Raw genomic sequence first — 18,898 nt, forward strand, 5'->3', positions numbered from 1 at the left:
GGGAGGCTCGGCGCCTGCGAGACTCCGGGTAGGCCATCCCGCAATACACGCAAGCTCTACAAGCAAGATGTTGCCTACCTATAAGGCGCTATGAGACCGCTGAACTTGGCAATTTCGCCCCCCCCCCCATACCGCGCCCGGCACTTAGGAAAGTGACCCGCCCATCGCAGATCCGAGAGCCGTGGCACACTACAGCCGATCCACGGCGTGGCGCTAACCAAGACTTGTTCAAAAATAAGATTATTTAGTTACTTATGTTAGTGAAATAGCGTAAGTTATTTCATTTACCCTTTTCCAGGCCCGGAACTGCAGTTAGGCACTTCGTTTGCCCTCCTGATGGTATCTGTACCTGATTTAGCTCTTATTTCAACAACTGCCACTAAATGCAATGACATAATGTAATTAACTACTTTACTCATTTTATTTACTAAAATAGATAAATTACGTTCGGACAAACGAGCTTCGGACAATCGGAGCCGTCTCTTCATTTTGGTGTGTTTGTGGTTACGTGGTGGAGTACCATTAAAATTAAATAATTCACAATGTTTGTTGGTTGGATTTGTTTAATTATCATTTACATACATTGCTACAATTTTGAACAACATGACATTTGAATATACAAATTTTACAATCTTCTTACGGGACCAAGGGTGTTTTCATTAAAATATTTAATGAATGTGTGGTCTTTAACATGCTAAAAAAAAACGTGCGGTCATTGATACTTGTGTTTATAAGTTACATTTAAAATTCAACAACAGTAAATTTACAAGATCATATGGCCATACAGAAATATGAGCCAATGCCTGAGAAAGCACTCTACAAACATGAAATTGTAAAACTGAACCAACTGCCTGCCTGCTTACATTGTGAACGTAACAGTACTAATGAATAAGATTTCAAAAATTTTAGAATAACAAATCATATAAAATCACAACAGGAGGGCTACTGAGTTGAAACAACATAAGACCTAGCATAAAAATAAGTTGAACAACATGTGACTAAATTTATGTACAATATTTTATCTTCCACACACACACACAGACATACACACATACACTACAATGTACATCAACAAGGCAATTATTGATTCGGAATGCTTACAAATGCACTTAAAAATGTCATTAAAAGAAATGGAATTAAAGCATGTAAATGTGAATTAAGCAGTAAGACTTCCAAGCCATAAAATATCTCATTGCCAGTTATATATCTATTACATTAGATTACTTCTTTATACCAAAACAAACTTAAATATTGCTTTCAAAATTAAGTTATTACAGACCAGATATCACCCAGGCATTTTTTTTGAAGCAACGCCTATGATATGAGAAACGATTTGTTTAAAATACTGCAGAAAGAAAAGATTGAATAATAAGTACATGACATCTGAGGTGACTTTGGGCTTCCCTCGGAAGCACTTGAGGATTTAATTGTGGTAATAACAAGATACCTAGTTATCCTTCTTCATCCTTGTGCTTGTCATACGGTAGATAATTGAGTCTCTTCCTGGATCCATGTCAGCAATAGCAACTGAAATAATAAATAACATTAAGATACAGCCTCCCTGAAAAATTAAAATAGTGACTAAATGAAGCTATTTTGATTTTTCATACACACCTGATATAGCAATAAGAGCAAAGATCAATACAACAGAAAACCAGAGGATGATGTTGAAAATAACTGGGTAGTCATCACTGTAGGCAGTTGGATCATCGATGGTCTGAAAAACAGCACACAATGTTTAACAATTTCTATGGTTATGTTTTATTTTTAGAGAGACAGTAATCAAAGCCAGATGAAGTATTACCACAGGTGTGTCTGCGGAGCTATCTTGGAGGAGGCTACGAGCTCGGCGAGTGTGACTGGAATCAGTAGCTACTGTGGCAAATACGACCTGAAATTGAAAGATGAGCTCTATTAGATCAAATACAGTAGAATTTTTAAAAAGTATTAAATTTTCTTTTTTTTTAGTTATACCCGGCCATCATATACGTTGCTGAAAGCTTGACTGAGGGCATTCCCAGCTTCTGAAACAAGCTGTTTGGCTTCAATAGTGGCTAGAGAAGTAGCTCCATGGCGGTCAGAAACAGCATGAAGCCCCCTCAGCACAATCCAGTACAGGTCTGGAAGCCCATCGTGAGCAATGCCCAGTGTCTCAATCTGAAAGTAATTAGTTAATTGAAGTACCATGGTCTACAAACACATTCAATGCTATTGAAATAGGACATACCTTGTGAGCAAGAGCTCGAAGAACTTGAACTTCTTTTAACAATTGAGCATCTTCCTCAACATCCACATCAAGGTATTTGTATTCCTGAGCATCTTGAGCAATACGCACACCATCAAGAAGAGGGGATTGTCCACCCTACATAGTGAAATGAAAGACATGGTGACAGTGAGAAAGTATGCTAACGTTAAAGAGTGAAACCTTTGAGAAAGGAAAGCAAGCAAGTGATTTACAGATACTTTACTTACTGTCACAATATCTTGGAGATCCACACGGTACACAGAGTTATTGTGAACTTTGTGGGGGAATCTTGCATCAATACGTGATCGCAAAGACTGCCAGGTATCCTCCTCGTGCTCTGTTGTTGTTAAGGGATACCGGTGGATATGAGGAAGTTTAGAGTCTAAGTTTTTCACTCCATCCACAACCAGCACAGCTACTGCCTCACTGTACTGGAATGGATCCAAAATGCGGAGACCTTTCCAGTCACTGCTCTGAAATTGAAAATACATATTTACAATAATGTGAACAAAAGAGAAACTAGAGGGATGTGATGCAAAGTTGAGAGGAGTCTTGTGGTTTTAACTAACTCTTTCTCACCTTTTCAATGGTAAATCCTAAGGAAGCTGAAAGTACTTCTTTCAATGTGTCTTGAGACAACCGTTCATGACCGTGAAAGTGAAGGGAATCAGTCGAATGAAGAACTTGAAGCTCACCCTCTGCTGCCACAGCTAATTGGAACGACAAATGACATAAATTTATAATGGTATGGGCGGTGCGTGCTTGTTTTAAGATGTGTCATAAACTTGGGAGGAGAGTTTGGTTAGGAACAACATCGACGTTTGTAACAGACAACCTTGTTTCAAGTACTGCAGATAATAATAACAACGTGAGGGTATACAGACAAAATAGTATGATTGCATTGGAATATAAATTCTTACCAGCAATGCAGAGGGCGGCAATGAAAGTTGAGATCAACATATTTTTTCCCCCGATATCAGGAACTGGGACTGTCATATGACTGCCCGTGCACCTGATCACGGCTTCGACGATTCTTACAATCTTGTCGTCTGCACAGTCAGTCTGTGGGGTCAGTCTCAGTGAAGGCGTAAACTGCGTAAAGCACTACACTTCCGTTAAAATTACATTGCATCTACACTAAGATGCAACATTTTCCTAAACTTAGGAAAAAAGATGTTTTTAATCCATTATGATTACTCGCGTTCAATTCTTAACGAACGAGTTCAATTTCACCTTTTACTTTCGTGCCGTTGGCACTAAATGGCGGGCTTTTATGAAACATCTGTTTACACGCTACCTGTCAATAAGTGTCAAACCTCAAATTTAGAAACACACTGTACCTGGCTGACTTCAAGAAAAGCCAACAATTTAGAGAAGTTCTCTCTCTAGTTAGGATGTAACTTTTTCATTTCAAGGAAAATAAAATATCTAAAAAATGAAGTATGAATGATTTAGTGGAAATTTTCTTTGTATGTAGTAAAATTCACAAAGGTAACCTTCAACAGTTTTTATCAGCTGGCATACATGCAAAGTTACGAATTTGATGTAGAAAATGTGTGTTCTGTATGACTATAAAACTAGCCGTGACTAGCAACTTACTGAACAAGTCTCTAGTTTATAAAGTCATTGATGTGGCAGTTTGGGCATTAAGGTAGCATCAGAAAATTGAGCCTTCAATGTACTCAAAATGATATTTACTTTAACCTCTGATGAGGACATCAAAACATAAAACTAATCTTAGTCATGTGGTTAAACAATGTGCAGAATGATCCGACTAAAATAAATATATAACTTGAATTACTCGATTTTACAAAGCAATTAATACAAAAAAAGCAGAAACTGCACAAGATATGAGATCAAAAACTACAAAAAATAAAAATATTTTCATCTTAAGTGTTACACTTCATAGGAGTTATCAATTAGGCTGCTCTCATCAGCCGTGTCGTCACCCCCAATCATCTCCTGCAATTAGAGAAAATAGTGTTGTTAGTCCAGATAAAAAGTGAATTAATTCTTATAGCATTGATGACAAAACAGTGCAATTCAATGTGACGGTCTGGTGAAAGTCCCATACCTTTAGTACATCCACAAGTGTCTCTGATTCTCTCAACAATTCTTTGGCAGTGTGATTTTCCTCTTCCAAAATGGCCACTTTCTTGGACAACTCTTCATTTTTATAGTGGAGCTCCTCATTCTCCTTTAAAGTTGCTTCAAGAGCAATGCGGCGTTGTTCTGCCAGGCTCTCCCAGTACCTCTCACTGGTACTTTCTGGTGAAGCAAATTTTTTAAATATCAGATATTACCTTACTTTCCAATTGTATCCTACAAACATAGAACATACCTGATGTTAAGTCATCAGCAGTAACAGTAGCTGACTTTTCCTTTCCGGCTTGTACTGCCCTGGAAGTAGTTTTCTTCCGCTTTAGTTGTTTAGACTGGTCTTGGGCTTTGTCATTTTCATTAACTTCCCTAAAAAAATTAAGCAATTACATTAAATTGACATTATCAGACAATAATAACATAACTGAAACAGTAAAGGATATGATACTAAAAAATTTCCTCACCTCAAACTACCCTTGAGATTATCTCGATCAACTATGCACAACATTCTCCCTGGTCCAACAAGATTTTCCTTGTCTCCAGCAGCAGTCTGGAGTGTGTGCAAAGTCTTTCGTGGACCCGTCATCTAAAACAATTTCGAAAAAAAAAAGCAAAAACTTAACCAGCTCGCAAGTGGAAATTGTAGGGAGGAAGGGGCTCATGGTTGCTACTTGGGGAAAATAAACAAGAAAGAAAACATGCAAAATGCATTGGGTCTGACAGCACGAAATCAAAAGTCAAGGAGGATTCAGAAGATAATAATCCGAAAAAATGCAAAAGGAAAAAGAAGGGGAGGGTCCAAAGTTTACTTTCTACTATGAGAGTGAAAGTCAACGAGAAGTATCCCATTGAATATGATTCGTTGAAATAAGTTTGACGTCAAACTAAGGTTAAGGGTCAAAGGGTAAAGTGAAAGAAAGTACTCTTACAGGCAGTTAAAGAGGATGGTAACACAGACGTCCAGCGGCTCCCAAGAGAGTGAACAATGAAGAGGAAATGGAAAGAAAGTTTAGAGAAGATAACGGTTCACCGAGGTGTCGTTTGCCCTTTCACCAGCTGAGCTACAAGTCAACGATGCTCCGAATCATGCGTAGTAGACGTCGGACTGTAACATACCATCAATATATACACTCTTATCGCTCGGTACAGCTCAGATTAGAGCTTGATCCCGTTATGTCAAATATGCAACTGAATGCTAACAGTTCTAAAATCTAGCCCTTCACTAGGAAATTCGGTTCGCGGTAAAAGGATAGGAGTGTGTCCGAATTCAGCCACCGACCGAGCACCGACCGGTCGGTGCTCGGTCGGTGGCTGAATTCGGACACACTCCAACTGTTGATGAACGCTCTTTTTGAAAAGTAAAGCCGGTACAGCACAGCCAACCGTGTAGCATGGTTGGATTTCCTGGGGGGACTTTGTAGCAAAGTATTCTAAAATAAAGGCTAAGAAAAATATTTAAGTACTATATTTTTGATGTGAAAAGATAAAAAAATAATTCATGAATGATACTTTTGTGTTACCTTTTAGTTACTTAGTTCTAATTAACCAGGTTGGTAGTTCCGCCGGGGAAAGGGGAAGGGTGAAGGGGATCGAAAAAGGGGAAGGGGAAGCAGAAGGGGTGAAGGGTAAGGGAAGGGGTGGGGTGCTGGGGGTGCTGTGTTTGTGTTGTCGCGTGTGAAAGAAGGGCTCCAAGTTTATCGTAGCAACCTACTTCGCATTGATCCAACATTGGAAGAATGTTCGTGACCTCCACAGCTTTTTGATTTGTACTACAGAAACTAATCTTTGGAGGACTTTCGTTAATCTTATGCGTTACTTCGCCGACTCTTAGATCTGTGACTGTGAGTTGTTCTGCTAGATGTCGGTAACCTTCACTTGGTCTTGGTCCTATACTGATTGTTCCTTTCATCGAATATCGTCGTTTGATCACTTCTCGACAAAAATTTCTCTAGCAGCAATTAATTAACCTTCCTTTATTTGTCGATGTTACATAGGAGCCTTAATTCAAATCATGCCATGTTTCATCACTGTCGTCTCTCTACAATTTTCTTGTTTGTTCAGATTAGATTTAAATCATGTTCTTCTTTGATGCAACCATTTTTAATCCATAGAACTTTGAACTAATATTACTACCATATTTGATCAGTTTTGTTATAGTGTCTTTGTAACACTTCAAATATTTTACCATTATCTTAAGTAATGCTGAGCCTTTCATTGTATTTCAGTGGTCAAAATGGGGCGGAAAGTTACTGTAGCAGTCGCTACCCTGAATCAATGGGCTTTGGACTTTGCTGGCAATGTTGCTCGGATTTTAGAGAGCATTCGGCTTGCAAAAGAAGCTGGTGCTACTTATAGAACAGGCCCAGAACTTGAGTTATGGTAAATATTTCTCCCATATTTGTGTAATCGGGAATTGACTTTTGTCTGTAGCTTTCATGTTAAACTTTACTTTTCAGTGGCTACAGTTGTGAAGACCATTTTTTGGAAAGTGATACTCTCTTACACAGCTGGGAAACTCTACTAGAGATACTCATCTCACCTGTTGCTGAAGACATGCTCATTGATGTAGGCATGCCTGTCATGCATCGCAATGTTACTTATAACTGTCGGGTTGTATTTTATAACAGGTATTGCCGAGAATTTAAAAAAGAATCTTGAGGTTTTACAGACTTGTTGTCTTTCTTCTTTTTACACCTTTTCTTATGCTCAATTTTCATCCAGGAAAATTTTATTGATTCGTCCAAAAATGATTCTATGTGATAGTGGAAATTACCGTGAAACTAGGTGGTTTACACCCTGGCAAAAGGTTTGTCTATTTATTTTTAGAATAGTGTATAGTAGTTAAGGATGGAAACAGAAGCCAATGTTAGTAACTTTTCCCCTTCTCTAGGAACGCCAAGTTGAGGATTACTGCCTTCCACGCATAGTTTCAGTTTATACAGATCAAACAGTCGTGCCATTCGGTGATGCTATAATCTCTACTGTTGATACTTCCATAGGGTTTGAAATTTGTGAAGAGCTTTGGAATCCACACAGGTACATCAAATTTAATATGTTTACTTGCTACTAAAATACAATCATATAATCATATATTTTTCCCCAGCACACACATAGCTCTTGCAGAAGATGGTGTGGAGCTTATTGTCAATGGCTCTGGATCCTATTTTGAACTTAGGAAGAGTAATGTAGTTGTGGACTTAATTAAATCTGCAACATCTAAGGTAAAGCATAATTTTTATTTCTTCATAAAGAGTATGGTGTTTAGTGACTCATTGCATCTCTTACATTTAGGCAGGAGGCTGTTATCTGTATAGTAACCTGAGAGGATGTGATGGACAAAGAGTTTTCTTTAATGGGTGCTCTTGCATAGCAGTGAATGGAGACATAGTGAGCAAGGGCAAGCAGTTTTCATTAAAAGATGTGGTAAGTAGTAGAAAGTACACAGTATTTTTACAATAGGGTCTCTCTTAAGTGGTAACCTGTTTATGCTATTCATTCTTATTCTTTTTTAAAACATTGTAAACATAGTTGTTGCATACAATGTTTTTCACTTTAGCTTTGTAACATACTTGATTTTAAAAAAATTGTGTTGTTTGCAGGAAGTGACAGTGGCAACAATTGACCTTGAAGACATTAGAACTTTCCGTAATTCCAAGCGCTCTTTAGCTCTCAAAGCCAGTGGAGCCCCAAGCTATCCTAGAATTTCAGTTGACATGGTCTTAGGCAAGCACTCAAATGACACTGGACCTGTTAATGCTCCCTTAGAATGGATTTACCACAAGCCAGAAGAAGAGATTTCTCTTGGACCAGCATGCTGGTTGTGGGACTATCTGAGGTGAAAGTACATTCCATAATTCCATTAATACTGGTCAAAATACTGTAAGGATTCACAACAATACTATGTATTTTAATTTTTACAGACGCTCTGGTCAGGGAGGTTTCTTTCTTCCTCTTAGTGGTGGAGTAGATTCATCTAGTACAGCTTGCATGGTTTACTCAATGTGCTGCATGGTTGTTGAAGCTGTTAAATCTGGAGGTATGATTTTTTTTCTTCGAACTTACTTAGTTCTACACCATATCAGTTTCATTTTATGGTGATTCTTTACTTGTTCGATTTTCCATGGAATAGATAACCAAGTTCTTGCTGATGTGCGTAAAATGGTATGTGATGTGGATTACACGCCAATTCAACCTCAAGAACTTAGTAGCAGAATATTTGTCACATGTTACATGGGAAGTGAAAATTCATCAGCTGAAACTAGGAATCGGGCAGCTACTTTAGCACAGCAAATTGGAAGGTATCTTTTTCTCTAAATGATCTGAATATGTGTGAAGCGACCTTAATTAACCCTTAATCTTCTTTGTAGTTACCATACATCCATCACCATAGATTTAGCAGTACAAGCAGTTCTAGGAATTTTCACAGCTGTTACTGGACTTGTCCCTAAGTTTGGATCCCATGGTGGAAGTCCACGAGAATCCCTCGCATTACAAAATATTCAGGTACGACTCCTGATTCTCATAAGTAACCTTGTATACGTAAGAATATTTGCAGTAGAGTTTTGGTGGTTCTATTAGCTTATTTTCAATGATTTTACAGGCTCGACTGAGAATGGTTTTGGCGTACTTGTTTGCTCAGCTAATGTTGTGGGCAAGAGGGCGCTCGGGGGGCCTTCTTGTTCTGGGTTCTGCAAATGTTGATGAGGCATTACGGGGTTACATGACGAAGTATGACTGTTCCAGTGCAGATGTTAACCCCATTGGAGGAATATCAAAAACTGATCTAAGAGGATTTCTTCACTTCATGAGGGAAAAGTAAGAAAATACCAACTTTTCTGCATTCATTTCAGTTGAGGCCTGCAATTTGTCCCTAATTTATACACAATATGTGTGCAAGATATTCTTGTCAGTTCAAACACTTCAAATTTAGTTATCAATTTAACTATAGAGAACCTCAGCATAAGGAAGATTGTCTGCCAGTAGCTCATTTGGATGTGCCTTGTCTGCTCACGGCCAGTCATAGCTCAGAATAAATGAGCTCTATGTTCCTGGTTGATTTTTCTACTTTTCTTATTTTTACTGAAGTCCTCTATTCATCAAACTCCTTCTCCTAGGTACAAATTGACAGTACTAGCTGACATTGTCGCAGCACCTCCGACTGCTGAGCTGGAACCTCTTGCAGCAGATGGTAAAATTGCTCAGACTGATGAGCAGGATATGGGTATGACCTATGCAGAGCTGAGTGAATATGGGCGTTTGAGAAAACAATTTTTCTGTGGACCATACTCTATGTTTTGCAAGCTTATGTCACTTTGGGGATCATTCTGTTCACCTGCTGTGGTAAGTTCTTGTTGTGATGTGGTAAAAAAATTTATACCTTAACTTTTCTTTTATTCAGATCGCTGAAAAAGTAAAACATTTCTTCAGATGCTACGCAATTAATAGACACAAAATGACAGTTGTCACTCCATCTGTTCATGCAGAGACATATTCTCCAGATGATAATCGTTTTGATCATAGACCATTCCTGTACAATAACAAATGGTTGTGGCAGTTCCGTGCCATTGATCACAAGGTAGGTCTTAATACTGCACCTTGAATACAATTGGAGCACGTTTTTTAGTGTTGAGGTATTACAATATCTGTTCTTGTTAATTTCAACTAGGTTGAAGAAATTGAAAGTGAGAATGCGGAGAAAATTCCACCACGCACTCAGACTGCTACAAGGCCAACTCCTGTCAGCCAACCTGCAAATATTGCTATTCCGACCCTTCTCTCAAGAGGGCGCTCTGGTTAGTCCTAATTCTGTAGCACTGTTTCCATTAGCACTTGCACTGATCTTGTTGACCTGCACGAGCACCATGTGATGTTACAGGTAGTACTCCAGGCGTGGTAGTGTAGCATTGCTACATGTGTTTCAGGTGAGAATTCATCTTGGCAACCACCTTCAAAAATAAAGTGTGTAGATTAAAAGATCAATCAGTGAAGAGGAAAGATTGAGATAATAAACTGAATTTCAACATATAATTATATTTAGTTTTTAAAATACAAATGGAATGACAGCACTATACAATGATATTGATGAATATGATATATGGCGAACAATAGTAGGCATGGGACAGAATGAGATTTTCCAGTGATGTTTTTACACAGGGGAAGTTGCTTCTTAACTCCAATACTATCAAGAAGAAAAGTTCAACTCTGCTTCTAAGCTGTTGACTTAAAATTTGACTTAACGCATTCCTTGACGCTAAGACGACTAGCATACCATAGGCCATGTACTATTCTCACTCTTCAGATTGTAACAGTCAAGAAAGAGCTTAACAGGAAGCACCTTGCACAATTAAAAGTACAGGATCACATTCTAATCCCATGCCCAATTACATTTTGATTTAAGATGTGAACAGGTAAAGCAACCTTGACGAATAGTTCAGCCTTTAGAACATCTTGTTCTTCAGTACTGGTTGAATAAGATGAATGGACAAAATGCAGATGTCTAAGAGGAGCTAGAGGACGGAAAAGTCTACTCTTCCACAAAGGTATATTTAGAAGCAATACAATTCGAGCTTTAAAGAGTACAAAACATGATGAAATCTTAAACAATGGTTTAATAGCACGTTTCATAATAAATGTAAGAAAAAGAGACAATAAAAAATTAATTTGAAACACTAAAATAATATGCTGAAAGTAACCGGAAAGGAAACAGAAAGTCACAGTCAAGGACTTACCACGAACACAAATAAACTACATGTTGAGATAAAAAAATATTGATAAAACACACATTTTGTGGTATTTCACACATGGCCCATCAGTCTTACAAAAGCTCTTCTATTTAAGGATAAAAGTTAATTTCACAATCATTTTAAATTTAAAACAATTATGTCAGAGACATATTAAATTTGATTATCAGATGAATTGAACAATACATAAAATCAATCTTTTCATATTGAGGCCACCCTCAAAACACATGAGTAACAACATGCAAACAGATGGTTGCATACAAAAACCCCAATTATTTGTATTACTTTTTTTTTAACATCAAACAATGTTTTCTAATTTGCAACATAGGTTATAGGGTAAAAGCTAGCCAAAACATCTGCCACTGAAATAAAAGAAAAGAGAACTCATAAATAAAATGAAGAGCATCAAAGGCAGCATCCACGTATTTACAAAAGTAGCTGACACCAAGGTACAGCTTCACTGCATAGGACAAGCTGGCTCGGTTTCATTCAAAATACATAATTATCTATACATATACAGTATATATATTACTATAATACAATAATTCACAATATTGCTTAATCACTTAGAGATATCTATGTACAAACAGGATGACAAATTGGAAGTTGAAAGTATCTACATTCAGTTTTTCATTCCTTCCAAAACAATCTACAAATCATACAATGTTAACAGAGTAAAAAACACTCAGTCGATCAGTTGGGCGACCAAAGGACGTCCTTTTTGAAAAAGTCTGTGTTTGCGAAGCGCAAGGAACATTCACAACCCTCTCAGAGGGAGCCGATTGGAAGAGATGTTATTTTTCTTAACAGTCCCTTCACTGGGAATAACTTTTGTAATCCAATGCTGCAACAAAACAATTTAAAAGAAAAATGAATGGAAATACACCTTAGTGCCATTTTATGCCTTATTTCTGACAGTTCTCTGTTCATAAATTTTAAAATGAAAATCAAGTGAAAAATAAAAATGAGCAATGGTGATTAAAAACTTTTCAAGCACATTGACAGCATGGACTTAAAAATTTGTTTCACGTAAAACTAAAACAAAACAGAAAAGAAATATTTAACTTCTGAGGTTTTGAACATAAAGATCACATAAATTTATAAGCAGGGTATTTGTGTCATCATGTATAGAAACATTTTAGATTTGAAAGCAAGCTGCAAGTTTTACAATAAGCAACTAGGTAGGAATATAAGCATCAAATGGATATAAATCCTGTTATGAGAAGAAGGAATCAGTAGGAAATGTGAGCAAGGTTGCTTGGTGAAGGAAGCTGGAGGGGATTAGCTGGCAACCCATTAAGAGATTCTGTGGGTAAAAGGGTAAAGCTCTGGTCACCTATAACAAAACAGTGCCTATTGAGTCTAATGAACCTGCTTTAGAACTGTGAGAGATCAAATCAAAGTCTATTGTACCTTAGAGAATGCCATTGGTGAGGTATTGGAAGCCGTCATAGAGTTTGGTAGAAAGTGAATGAATCGAAGATTCAACAAGACCATCCACCAGGAGCTGTAACTGCTCCTCAGTCTGATTGAGGTGGAACCTATTTTTCAGTCCTTGTACTGTGGCTGCACCAGACTTAAAGCAAGGCAATTGAGAACCTGAAAATTAATTTTTAAGCTGTAGTAAAGGCAATTATAACTCAAGCCAATTTGTTGAACACATGAAATATGTTAAATCTTTTACCTGAACGCATAATTTCTACAAGAGAGAGAATTTTGTCATGATGCTTGCGAGCAGCAACCAGGCCTTGAAGAATCAATATTTTAAAATACTCAAACATATCTGAGCCAAGGCCTCCCATGACTTCAACGAGCTCCAAAGTAAGTTTAAAAGGTGATGTCTCGAAGCCCAAATTTCGAGGAGATAATGATAAAATAAAACCAAAGTCAATGTGAATCAGATGGCCTTCACTATCCAACAGGATGTTACCATTGTGCCTGAAATAAAAGGTGTATTTAAGTATGGCTATTTCCACAAAAACAAATAATGGAGAAGTTCAAACACAATGTCTCTAACCTGTCTTTCACTTGTACTAAATAGCAGATAAGGCAGTATGCAGCACAAGACCGAACAAAGTTTCTCTGAGCTGTTAGAAATTCCTCTGAATTCCGAGGGCCATATTCTCTTAGAAAGTATTCATAAAGAGAAAGTTGACAGTGTTTCTTAATTTGGTGTAAAGACACAGTGTTGAGCACTGGTTCAATAAGACCGGAATCGTTAGACAAACATAAGATCCTGAAAAGTATTTCCACAAAATTAGTTTCCATAATCAGTAAAAAGTAAATTTGAGCAAAAGACAATGACTACACATACTTGTACGGTTGGACCCACAGAGGAACTCTTTCCTGATCCCATATTCTCTGGAGCATGGAAAGTAGCTGGGATGCAAGAAGCTCTTGCCGCAAATCATCTCCACATTTAACAATGACTGAAAGTAATCTCCAAGATGCCAAATGACCATACGGTGAAGCTTCCCTCACACGAGCTTCCTTTTCCTCCCAGGGCTCCTAAAATGCAAAGGCACCATAAATTCAAGTTCAAACATCATACACAAACAGTGATGGGTGAAATATGTATACCATAGTTGAGAGCGTCAGAAAATAATGAAATCAGGAACAAACCTTTAAGACATGGGCAGATGGATCCTCTGCATCTCTTGTGAATGTTGACCTCTGAGAGTCATGAAGAGATTCTGAAAGACGTCTCCTAATTTCACCAGCAGCAATTAAAACTGGAGGTTCCCGTGAATCACTTGACTCTTGAGAGAGCTGAGATATGGTATCTCTATCCATAGGCCTTCTTAACTGAGTATACTGAAAATAAAAAATGTTGACCATTCAATACATAGATACTAGATTAGATTAGAAGAATATCAAATTCAAGCAAATACGCACCTGTTGAGATATTTCGTCGTCTTCCTGACTCCAACAATCTCCAGTTGTTTCTTCATCAGGACTACTGTAAATGCTAAATGCTCCACAGTTAGAAGGGCGTTCAACTGCAGTATCATTAGCACCAGCTATATTCTCTTCAGAGCGAGTGTGCCTCAAAGACGACATGGCTTTAGGGGGGACGGGTGATGTGTGCAAATCTTCCACCTCAACAACTTCTACATACAAAATATAAGGAGCCTGTAACAGTAGAGGTGTAAATGTAAACGAAAATGAACAAATAATGAACAAAATAAATGATTGATCAAATAGCTCAAAGGTCCATACCTTGTCTTTACTGTTGAGCACAGCAGCTGCCTGTGGTGGAATTCGCACAATATGATGAGGAATATTGGCGTGGATTGGTAGCCATACTCTGGCAGGAAGATTGAGATTGAGCATATTGAGTTCGGCCATGAGACGGGCTGTTTTTCCCTCCTTTGTTGGGATACTACTTAAGAGTTTCCCAATTGAAATAAGACTTTTTACAAATTCTAATTGAGGTGCTAATCTTGGTGCCTGGGGAAAAAAGGATACACAATGCAGAACTTCTCTGTCTGAAATCAATGTTGTACTCATTTGACAAAATAATACTTACATCACAGGAACAGTGAGTTCTTCTACCCCTCAGATCATTTACTACACCAAGGCAGGATTCAAAGCAAGTACATCCATTTTCAAAGGCACGACCTGAACTCAAATCACCAAGGCAAACTTTGTTGCAGGCTAAATAATTAAAAAAAGAAAGACATGAGAACTCAGTCCTGCATACATACTAAGATCAAAACAAATCAAGTTTCATAGATTAACTCATCATACCAGCTCCAAGAACTCTTCGACTACTTTGAATGAGACCAGTGGCATCAGACCTTGACCTTTGATGTGTTTTCTTGCTAACAGATGTAAGGTTTGACACACCAAGAGGAGGTAAAGGTGGAGGTAATGGCACTTGAGAAGGGTCAAAGGCTGATCCAACAACACTCGGTCTTGACCTTCTCTCTTGAGAATTTGGTCTAAGCAGAGAGATAAGAGATAGAAAGTTGGGATTAGACAATTCATAATAATTGTGTTTGGTGCAGCATCTCTAAAATCTTCAAAGACAACTAACCTGTATTGGTCTGAGAGAATAGCACTCTTAAGCTTTGTACCATGTGATTTCTTTTTGGTGGGTACTGGTGCATCTGAGCAGTAAGCTTCAAGAAGCCATGCACATTTCAGTGAAAAGTCAGCTGACTGACGACATCTAGTAACGGACAAGAAATTATGTAAAATGCATTGAGGTAGAGATAACATTTACTTTCCAAACAATTAATAATTTGAATGCATACCTATGAACAAGATAAGGGTGAATGACTTCAGCAACATCATGCATTTGAATGTACATGCTGACCAGTTGAGGCAAGTAGAAATCTACATCAGCATCTGGAAAACTGAACATTTTGTTTCCTGTGGGGGAAAATTTAGATGGATTATTAGAACAATTTTGTTTTAGACTTCCAATGGCAGATAGAAATTAAAACAGATACAAACCAATATAACTTTGTACTCCTGGTTCTTTTGATTTGAAGAGGTAAGTGATGGCCATGGTCATGTCAAAGAGTTTTGACTCAAAAAGCCTCAGTAAAAAGCTTTTGGCTGCTTCTGGTGGGGGGTTGATAATTTCTAAACAAGACTCAGATGCCCTTATAACTGAGCATTCTGATGTCTCATCACAACTGTAATCAGCATCACCACCACAGTACTCCCTTTCATTTTCAACACCCTGTGAAACAAAGTAGATAGAAAACTAACTTTTCCAGAAATTCATGTTTAAAAACTGGAAGTAACAATTTAATAATCATACCTCAGCATGGTCCGAATCCCCTTCCATGTCATGGTCACTATCACTAGGTCGAGTTCCTCTCTCACTGAAACTTCCTCTACTGTGGTCACTATCACTGAGTCTTGCTTCTCTTTCACTGAGGCTCTCTCTACTATGTGCAGTAAGCTGCTCAACACTTGACTCTCGGGTTGTTGCCGTGTTCACATCACTGTCAGAGCCACACAGAATCCCAGAATCATCTGACCCTAGGCTAGCCAGGTCCTCTCTGTTGCTTGGCTGTAAGAAAATAAATTGAAAATTGTTAAATAAAGCAAAGTTCAAACTCCAAATACAATTAGTAATACAGGGAGAGCAACATGAATTATACCTTTGGATTAGTACATGGTTTTTCAGTTGCATGGCATGGAACTCTGCTAGTAACAGTGCGGTCTGTCTCACATTCTGGACTTGGTGTAACATCAACTTCAGGTATCCGTTGTAATGCACTATCCAAACTTCTGTTTCGGTGGTGGGAAGTTAGAGTTGGGCCCACTGTAGTTACTTGAGATACAGGTGGGAGAAGTATCCCCATTGACCTGATAAAATAAATCAAAAGTAAGCTATCAGATTCAAGAAATCTGTGGTCGGGAAAAAGGTTGCAAGACAAGTTTTTAAGAATAAAAGTCACTGTCATGTTAAACTGCTATACAAAACTGAGGTATACAGCAATAAGTGACACAGTGCTGCCTACAAGTTCTATTTATGATTTTACTTGTCAGCAATAATTGTACTTGTCAGAAATTTTTGTTCCAATATATACGTCTAAGATAACCTATACTGTTCCTTGTTGGTTAGTACCTGAAATCCAGGCTAAGGTTCCTTTGATGATTTGATAATCTTGTCCGCACATGTAGCTGAGCAGGGTTGGGGGAGGGTCGTCCATGTACTGGTGGAACATTGATGGAGGCTGAGCAGCCGAGCTTCTGCCGTTTCAGCAGAGCAGCATCAGGCTGACGAGCCAAAGCTGCAGCCACCTCACTCATGATGCTAGGCAAGACTGATATCAGCTACAGTCATCTGCTGATTGGCATGCTGTCCAATAGACTTCAATCACCTTTCTGTTAAAAGCAAAGAGAAAGGAGATCAGATCTCTAAAATTGTAGTTAGTCTTTGAAGTGTATTCACAGACTAAGTGAAGAATCAGACAGCTCAGCAATTCAGAAATGTAGGAAACTGCTTTAAATATGCATTAACATTTTTAAAGTTTCCCACATTAGATGAAATTAGAAACATAGGAATGATACATTTGAGAAAACAGCTATTTAGTTTGACAATGCACAAATCAATAAATCTCAGAAAGCTTTTCAATTTCTTTAAAATGCTTAAAACATACACAGTTCTATAAAATGTGTCATAGAAAAGTCCTAAATTGAAAGAAATTTAATATGAGGTCACTTGAACACTGGGACAAATAATTACAGGACCATGGATTCAAACAAAACCATGTATCTTGAGGATGAACCACATAAAATAACATAAAATATTAATTGATCCTTCAAAGGTCCGATCTCAAGGTAGCATGTTTATAATTTCAACATTAACTGAGTGGTTTTAAACCCACTCATTTGTAATAAATAAACACTGCAAGAAAAGAGGGCCTGATGATCGATTAAGTCTCAGTGAAGCAAGTAAAGCTGAAGCCACCCGTCAATTGTTTTGGGTAATCTGATGGGTCAAATGAGAACTGAATCTAGCTTCAAGCTGATTTAAGCCAATAAGATTACCCAAAACCGAGACTATATCCATCATGAGAGGACTAAACCAAACAACCTCCTGATCTCCCTTTTAAAATTATAAATACTGTTGAAAGGAACGTTTCAATATTCAACTCAATGATATTAACAGATACATAGGAAAACATAACAATGACCTCAACTTTGGTATACATTAATGCTATCCCTTAACACAATAATGGACTATTTAGGTAATATCACAACACAATAAGTGATACCAAACTAATAAGGTTTAACTTCATTGTTAAAAGCTTAAACTTACGTAAATAAAGAACTCAATGTGACGGAATTGATGGATAACAAATTAAGAAAGCAACAATAACATTGAAAAAAAATTGGTTAAATCTTCCCAGAGATTGTTTTAAATGGATCTGAATTTTAAGTTAAAATAATGGTCATGAAGTTAAATGGAAAACATGATGTTAATGTCTCTGTATTTCAATCAATTATAAATAAATAAATAACTATTTTGAATTTACAATTTGAGGGAAATAAACAATATGGTATTCTTGAGAGGAAATTAATTAACACATTCATATATTACTCACAGTACGATGAAATCCAGCGATGTCAAATAATCCAAAAAAATGGTAATCCACTTCACTGAAGAAAACACTGTCACTTCACACAACCTGAAGTCTGTTGTTACAAAACAATCCATAACCTCACAGTGAACATATTTCTACCAAATGAATGGAACACACTGCACTTCACACCAATGTTCTTCTTAGAATTCCACTTCCAAAGAAACACCGAAATTCACATGAAAGAGGTCAGCTGTCTGTGAATGAGTACACAATGTCACACAACATATGACCACTGTTGGGGAGCACTACGTCGTCGGCTGACATGAAATTGGCACTTCACTAATTCACTAATTTCCACAGTATTTCACTTTCACTTTCACATCTCCAAAAAAAAACTTGGACACACATTCTTGATACACGATAATCCAAAGTCTTCCTGATGTGCAGAGGTTTGTATCCATAATCCAAATGTCGGTGACAGGAGATGCGATGAGAGCTGGGTGGGTGTGACCGTCCAAGGGCCGAACTCCAATACGCGCCAACTCGCGCGAAAATCACTGACACAGTTTCCACTATGCGACTTCGGTAGAAATCACTCCGATAACTTGGGGGTGGCGAAATGAGTACGACTTGTAGAAAAAAATAATAACCAAACCAAACGAGTTTAAAACTCCATTTGTTTGTGATATGCTTTGAAACCAAAATTCACGTAGAGAGCCAAGCTTGGGATCTCATCTTCATGAAAGTGAGTACGAGCCTCT

At 37.7% G+C, this 18,898-nt stretch overlaps 4 protein-coding genes across 6 annotated transcripts in view; 1 reads left to right on the forward strand and 3 right to left on the reverse strand.

Annotated features, from left to right (window-relative positions):
• Positions 1 to 545: 545 nt before the first annotated feature.
• On the reverse strand, positions 546 to 3,331 carry LOC113208960 (ATPase H(+)-transporting accessory protein 2). The gene is made up of 9 exons (XM_026426253.2): positions 3,166 to 3,331; positions 2,825 to 2,955; positions 2,473 to 2,718; positions 2,228 to 2,362; positions 1,975 to 2,157; positions 1,805 to 1,891; positions 1,615 to 1,717; positions 1,448 to 1,527; positions 546 to 1,345 (listed from the first exon to the last, which is right to left on the reverse strand). Exons 1-8 carry the CDS (start codon positions 3,239 to 3,241, stop codon positions 1,448 to 1,450), a joined length of 1,041 nt encoding a protein of 346 aa, XP_026282038.2. The 5' UTR covers positions 3,242 to 3,331; the 3' UTR covers positions 546 to 1,345.
• A 593-nt stretch (positions 3,332 to 3,924) lies between these two features.
• On the reverse strand, positions 3,925 to 5,601 carry LOC113208961 (geminin). Of its 2 annotated transcripts, XM_026426255.2 has the most exons (6): positions 5,546 to 5,601; positions 5,275 to 5,450; positions 4,810 to 4,931; positions 4,587 to 4,714; positions 4,320 to 4,513; positions 3,925 to 4,207 (listed from the first exon to the last, which is right to left on the reverse strand). In XM_026426255.2, exons 3-6 carry the CDS (start codon positions 4,929 to 4,931, stop codon positions 4,142 to 4,144), a joined length of 510 nt encoding a protein of 169 aa, XP_026282040.1. In that variant the 5' UTR covers positions 5,275 to 5,450; positions 5,546 to 5,601; the 3' UTR covers positions 3,925 to 4,141. The 2 variants fall into 2 exon arrangements, with proteins under 2 accessions (XP_026282040.1, XP_026282039.1); XM_026426254.2 differs by lacking the exon at positions 5,275 to 5,450 and having other exon boundaries at positions 5,462 to 5,595.
• A 374-nt stretch (positions 5,602 to 5,975) lies between these two features.
• Positions 5,976 to 10,372, forward strand: LOC113208946 (glutamine-dependent NAD(+) synthetase). Of its 2 annotated transcripts, none has more exons than XM_026426236.2 (16): positions 5,976 to 6,186; positions 6,571 to 6,724; positions 6,802 to 6,972; positions 7,067 to 7,151; positions 7,236 to 7,381; positions 7,449 to 7,566; positions 7,637 to 7,768; positions 7,945 to 8,180; positions 8,266 to 8,381; positions 8,475 to 8,643; positions 8,713 to 8,848; positions 8,946 to 9,160; positions 9,460 to 9,685; positions 9,744 to 9,920; positions 10,011 to 10,137; positions 10,221 to 10,372. In XM_026426236.2, exons 2-16 carry the CDS (start codon positions 6,579 to 6,581, stop codon positions 10,244 to 10,246), a joined length of 2,226 nt encoding a protein of 741 aa, XP_026282021.1. In that variant the 5' UTR covers positions 5,976 to 6,186; positions 6,571 to 6,578; the 3' UTR covers positions 10,247 to 10,372. The 2 variants fall into 2 exon arrangements, with proteins under 2 accessions (XP_026282021.1, XP_026282020.1); XM_026426235.2 differs by having other exon boundaries at positions 5,976 to 6,180.
• Positions 10,356 to 18,898, reverse strand: part of LOC113208945 (phosphatidylinositol 4-kinase beta) — a 17,205-nt gene continuing 8,662 nt past the window's right edge. The window contains exons 2-17 of the mRNA XM_052272971.1: positions 16,676 to 16,935; positions 16,206 to 16,413; positions 15,860 to 16,114; positions 15,547 to 15,778; positions 15,345 to 15,462; positions 15,125 to 15,259; positions 14,836 to 15,029; positions 14,615 to 14,742; positions 14,305 to 14,535; positions 13,981 to 14,217; positions 13,708 to 13,899; positions 13,400 to 13,593; positions 13,103 to 13,321; positions 12,770 to 13,023; positions 12,499 to 12,684; positions 10,356 to 11,929 (exon numbers count right to left, since the gene is read on the reverse strand). Of these exons, the coding sequence (XP_052128931.1) occupies positions 12,500 to 12,684; positions 12,770 to 13,023; positions 13,103 to 13,321; positions 13,400 to 13,593; positions 13,708 to 13,899; positions 13,981 to 14,217; positions 14,305 to 14,535; positions 14,615 to 14,742; positions 14,836 to 15,029; positions 15,125 to 15,259; positions 15,345 to 15,462; positions 15,547 to 15,778; positions 15,860 to 16,114; positions 16,206 to 16,413; positions 16,676 to 16,860 (2,967 nt within the window). The 5' untranslated portion in view covers positions 16,861 to 16,935 and the 3' untranslated portion in view covers positions 10,356 to 11,929; position 12,499. The remainder of the gene's footprint in view (positions 11,930 to 12,498; positions 12,685 to 12,769; positions 13,024 to 13,102; positions 13,322 to 13,399; positions 13,594 to 13,707; positions 13,900 to 13,980; positions 14,218 to 14,304; positions 14,536 to 14,614; positions 14,743 to 14,835; positions 15,030 to 15,124; positions 15,260 to 15,344; positions 15,463 to 15,546; positions 15,779 to 15,859; positions 16,115 to 16,205; positions 16,414 to 16,675; positions 16,936 to 18,898) is intronic.

The sequence above is a fragment of the Frankliniella occidentalis genome, unplaced genomic scaffold (assembly GCF_000697945.3).
Source record: "Frankliniella occidentalis isolate FOCC.00 unplaced genomic scaffold, Focc_3.1 Scaffold236, whole genome shotgun sequence".
Lineage (NCBI taxonomy): Eukaryota > Metazoa > Arthropoda > Insecta > Thysanoptera > Thripidae > Frankliniella > Frankliniella occidentalis.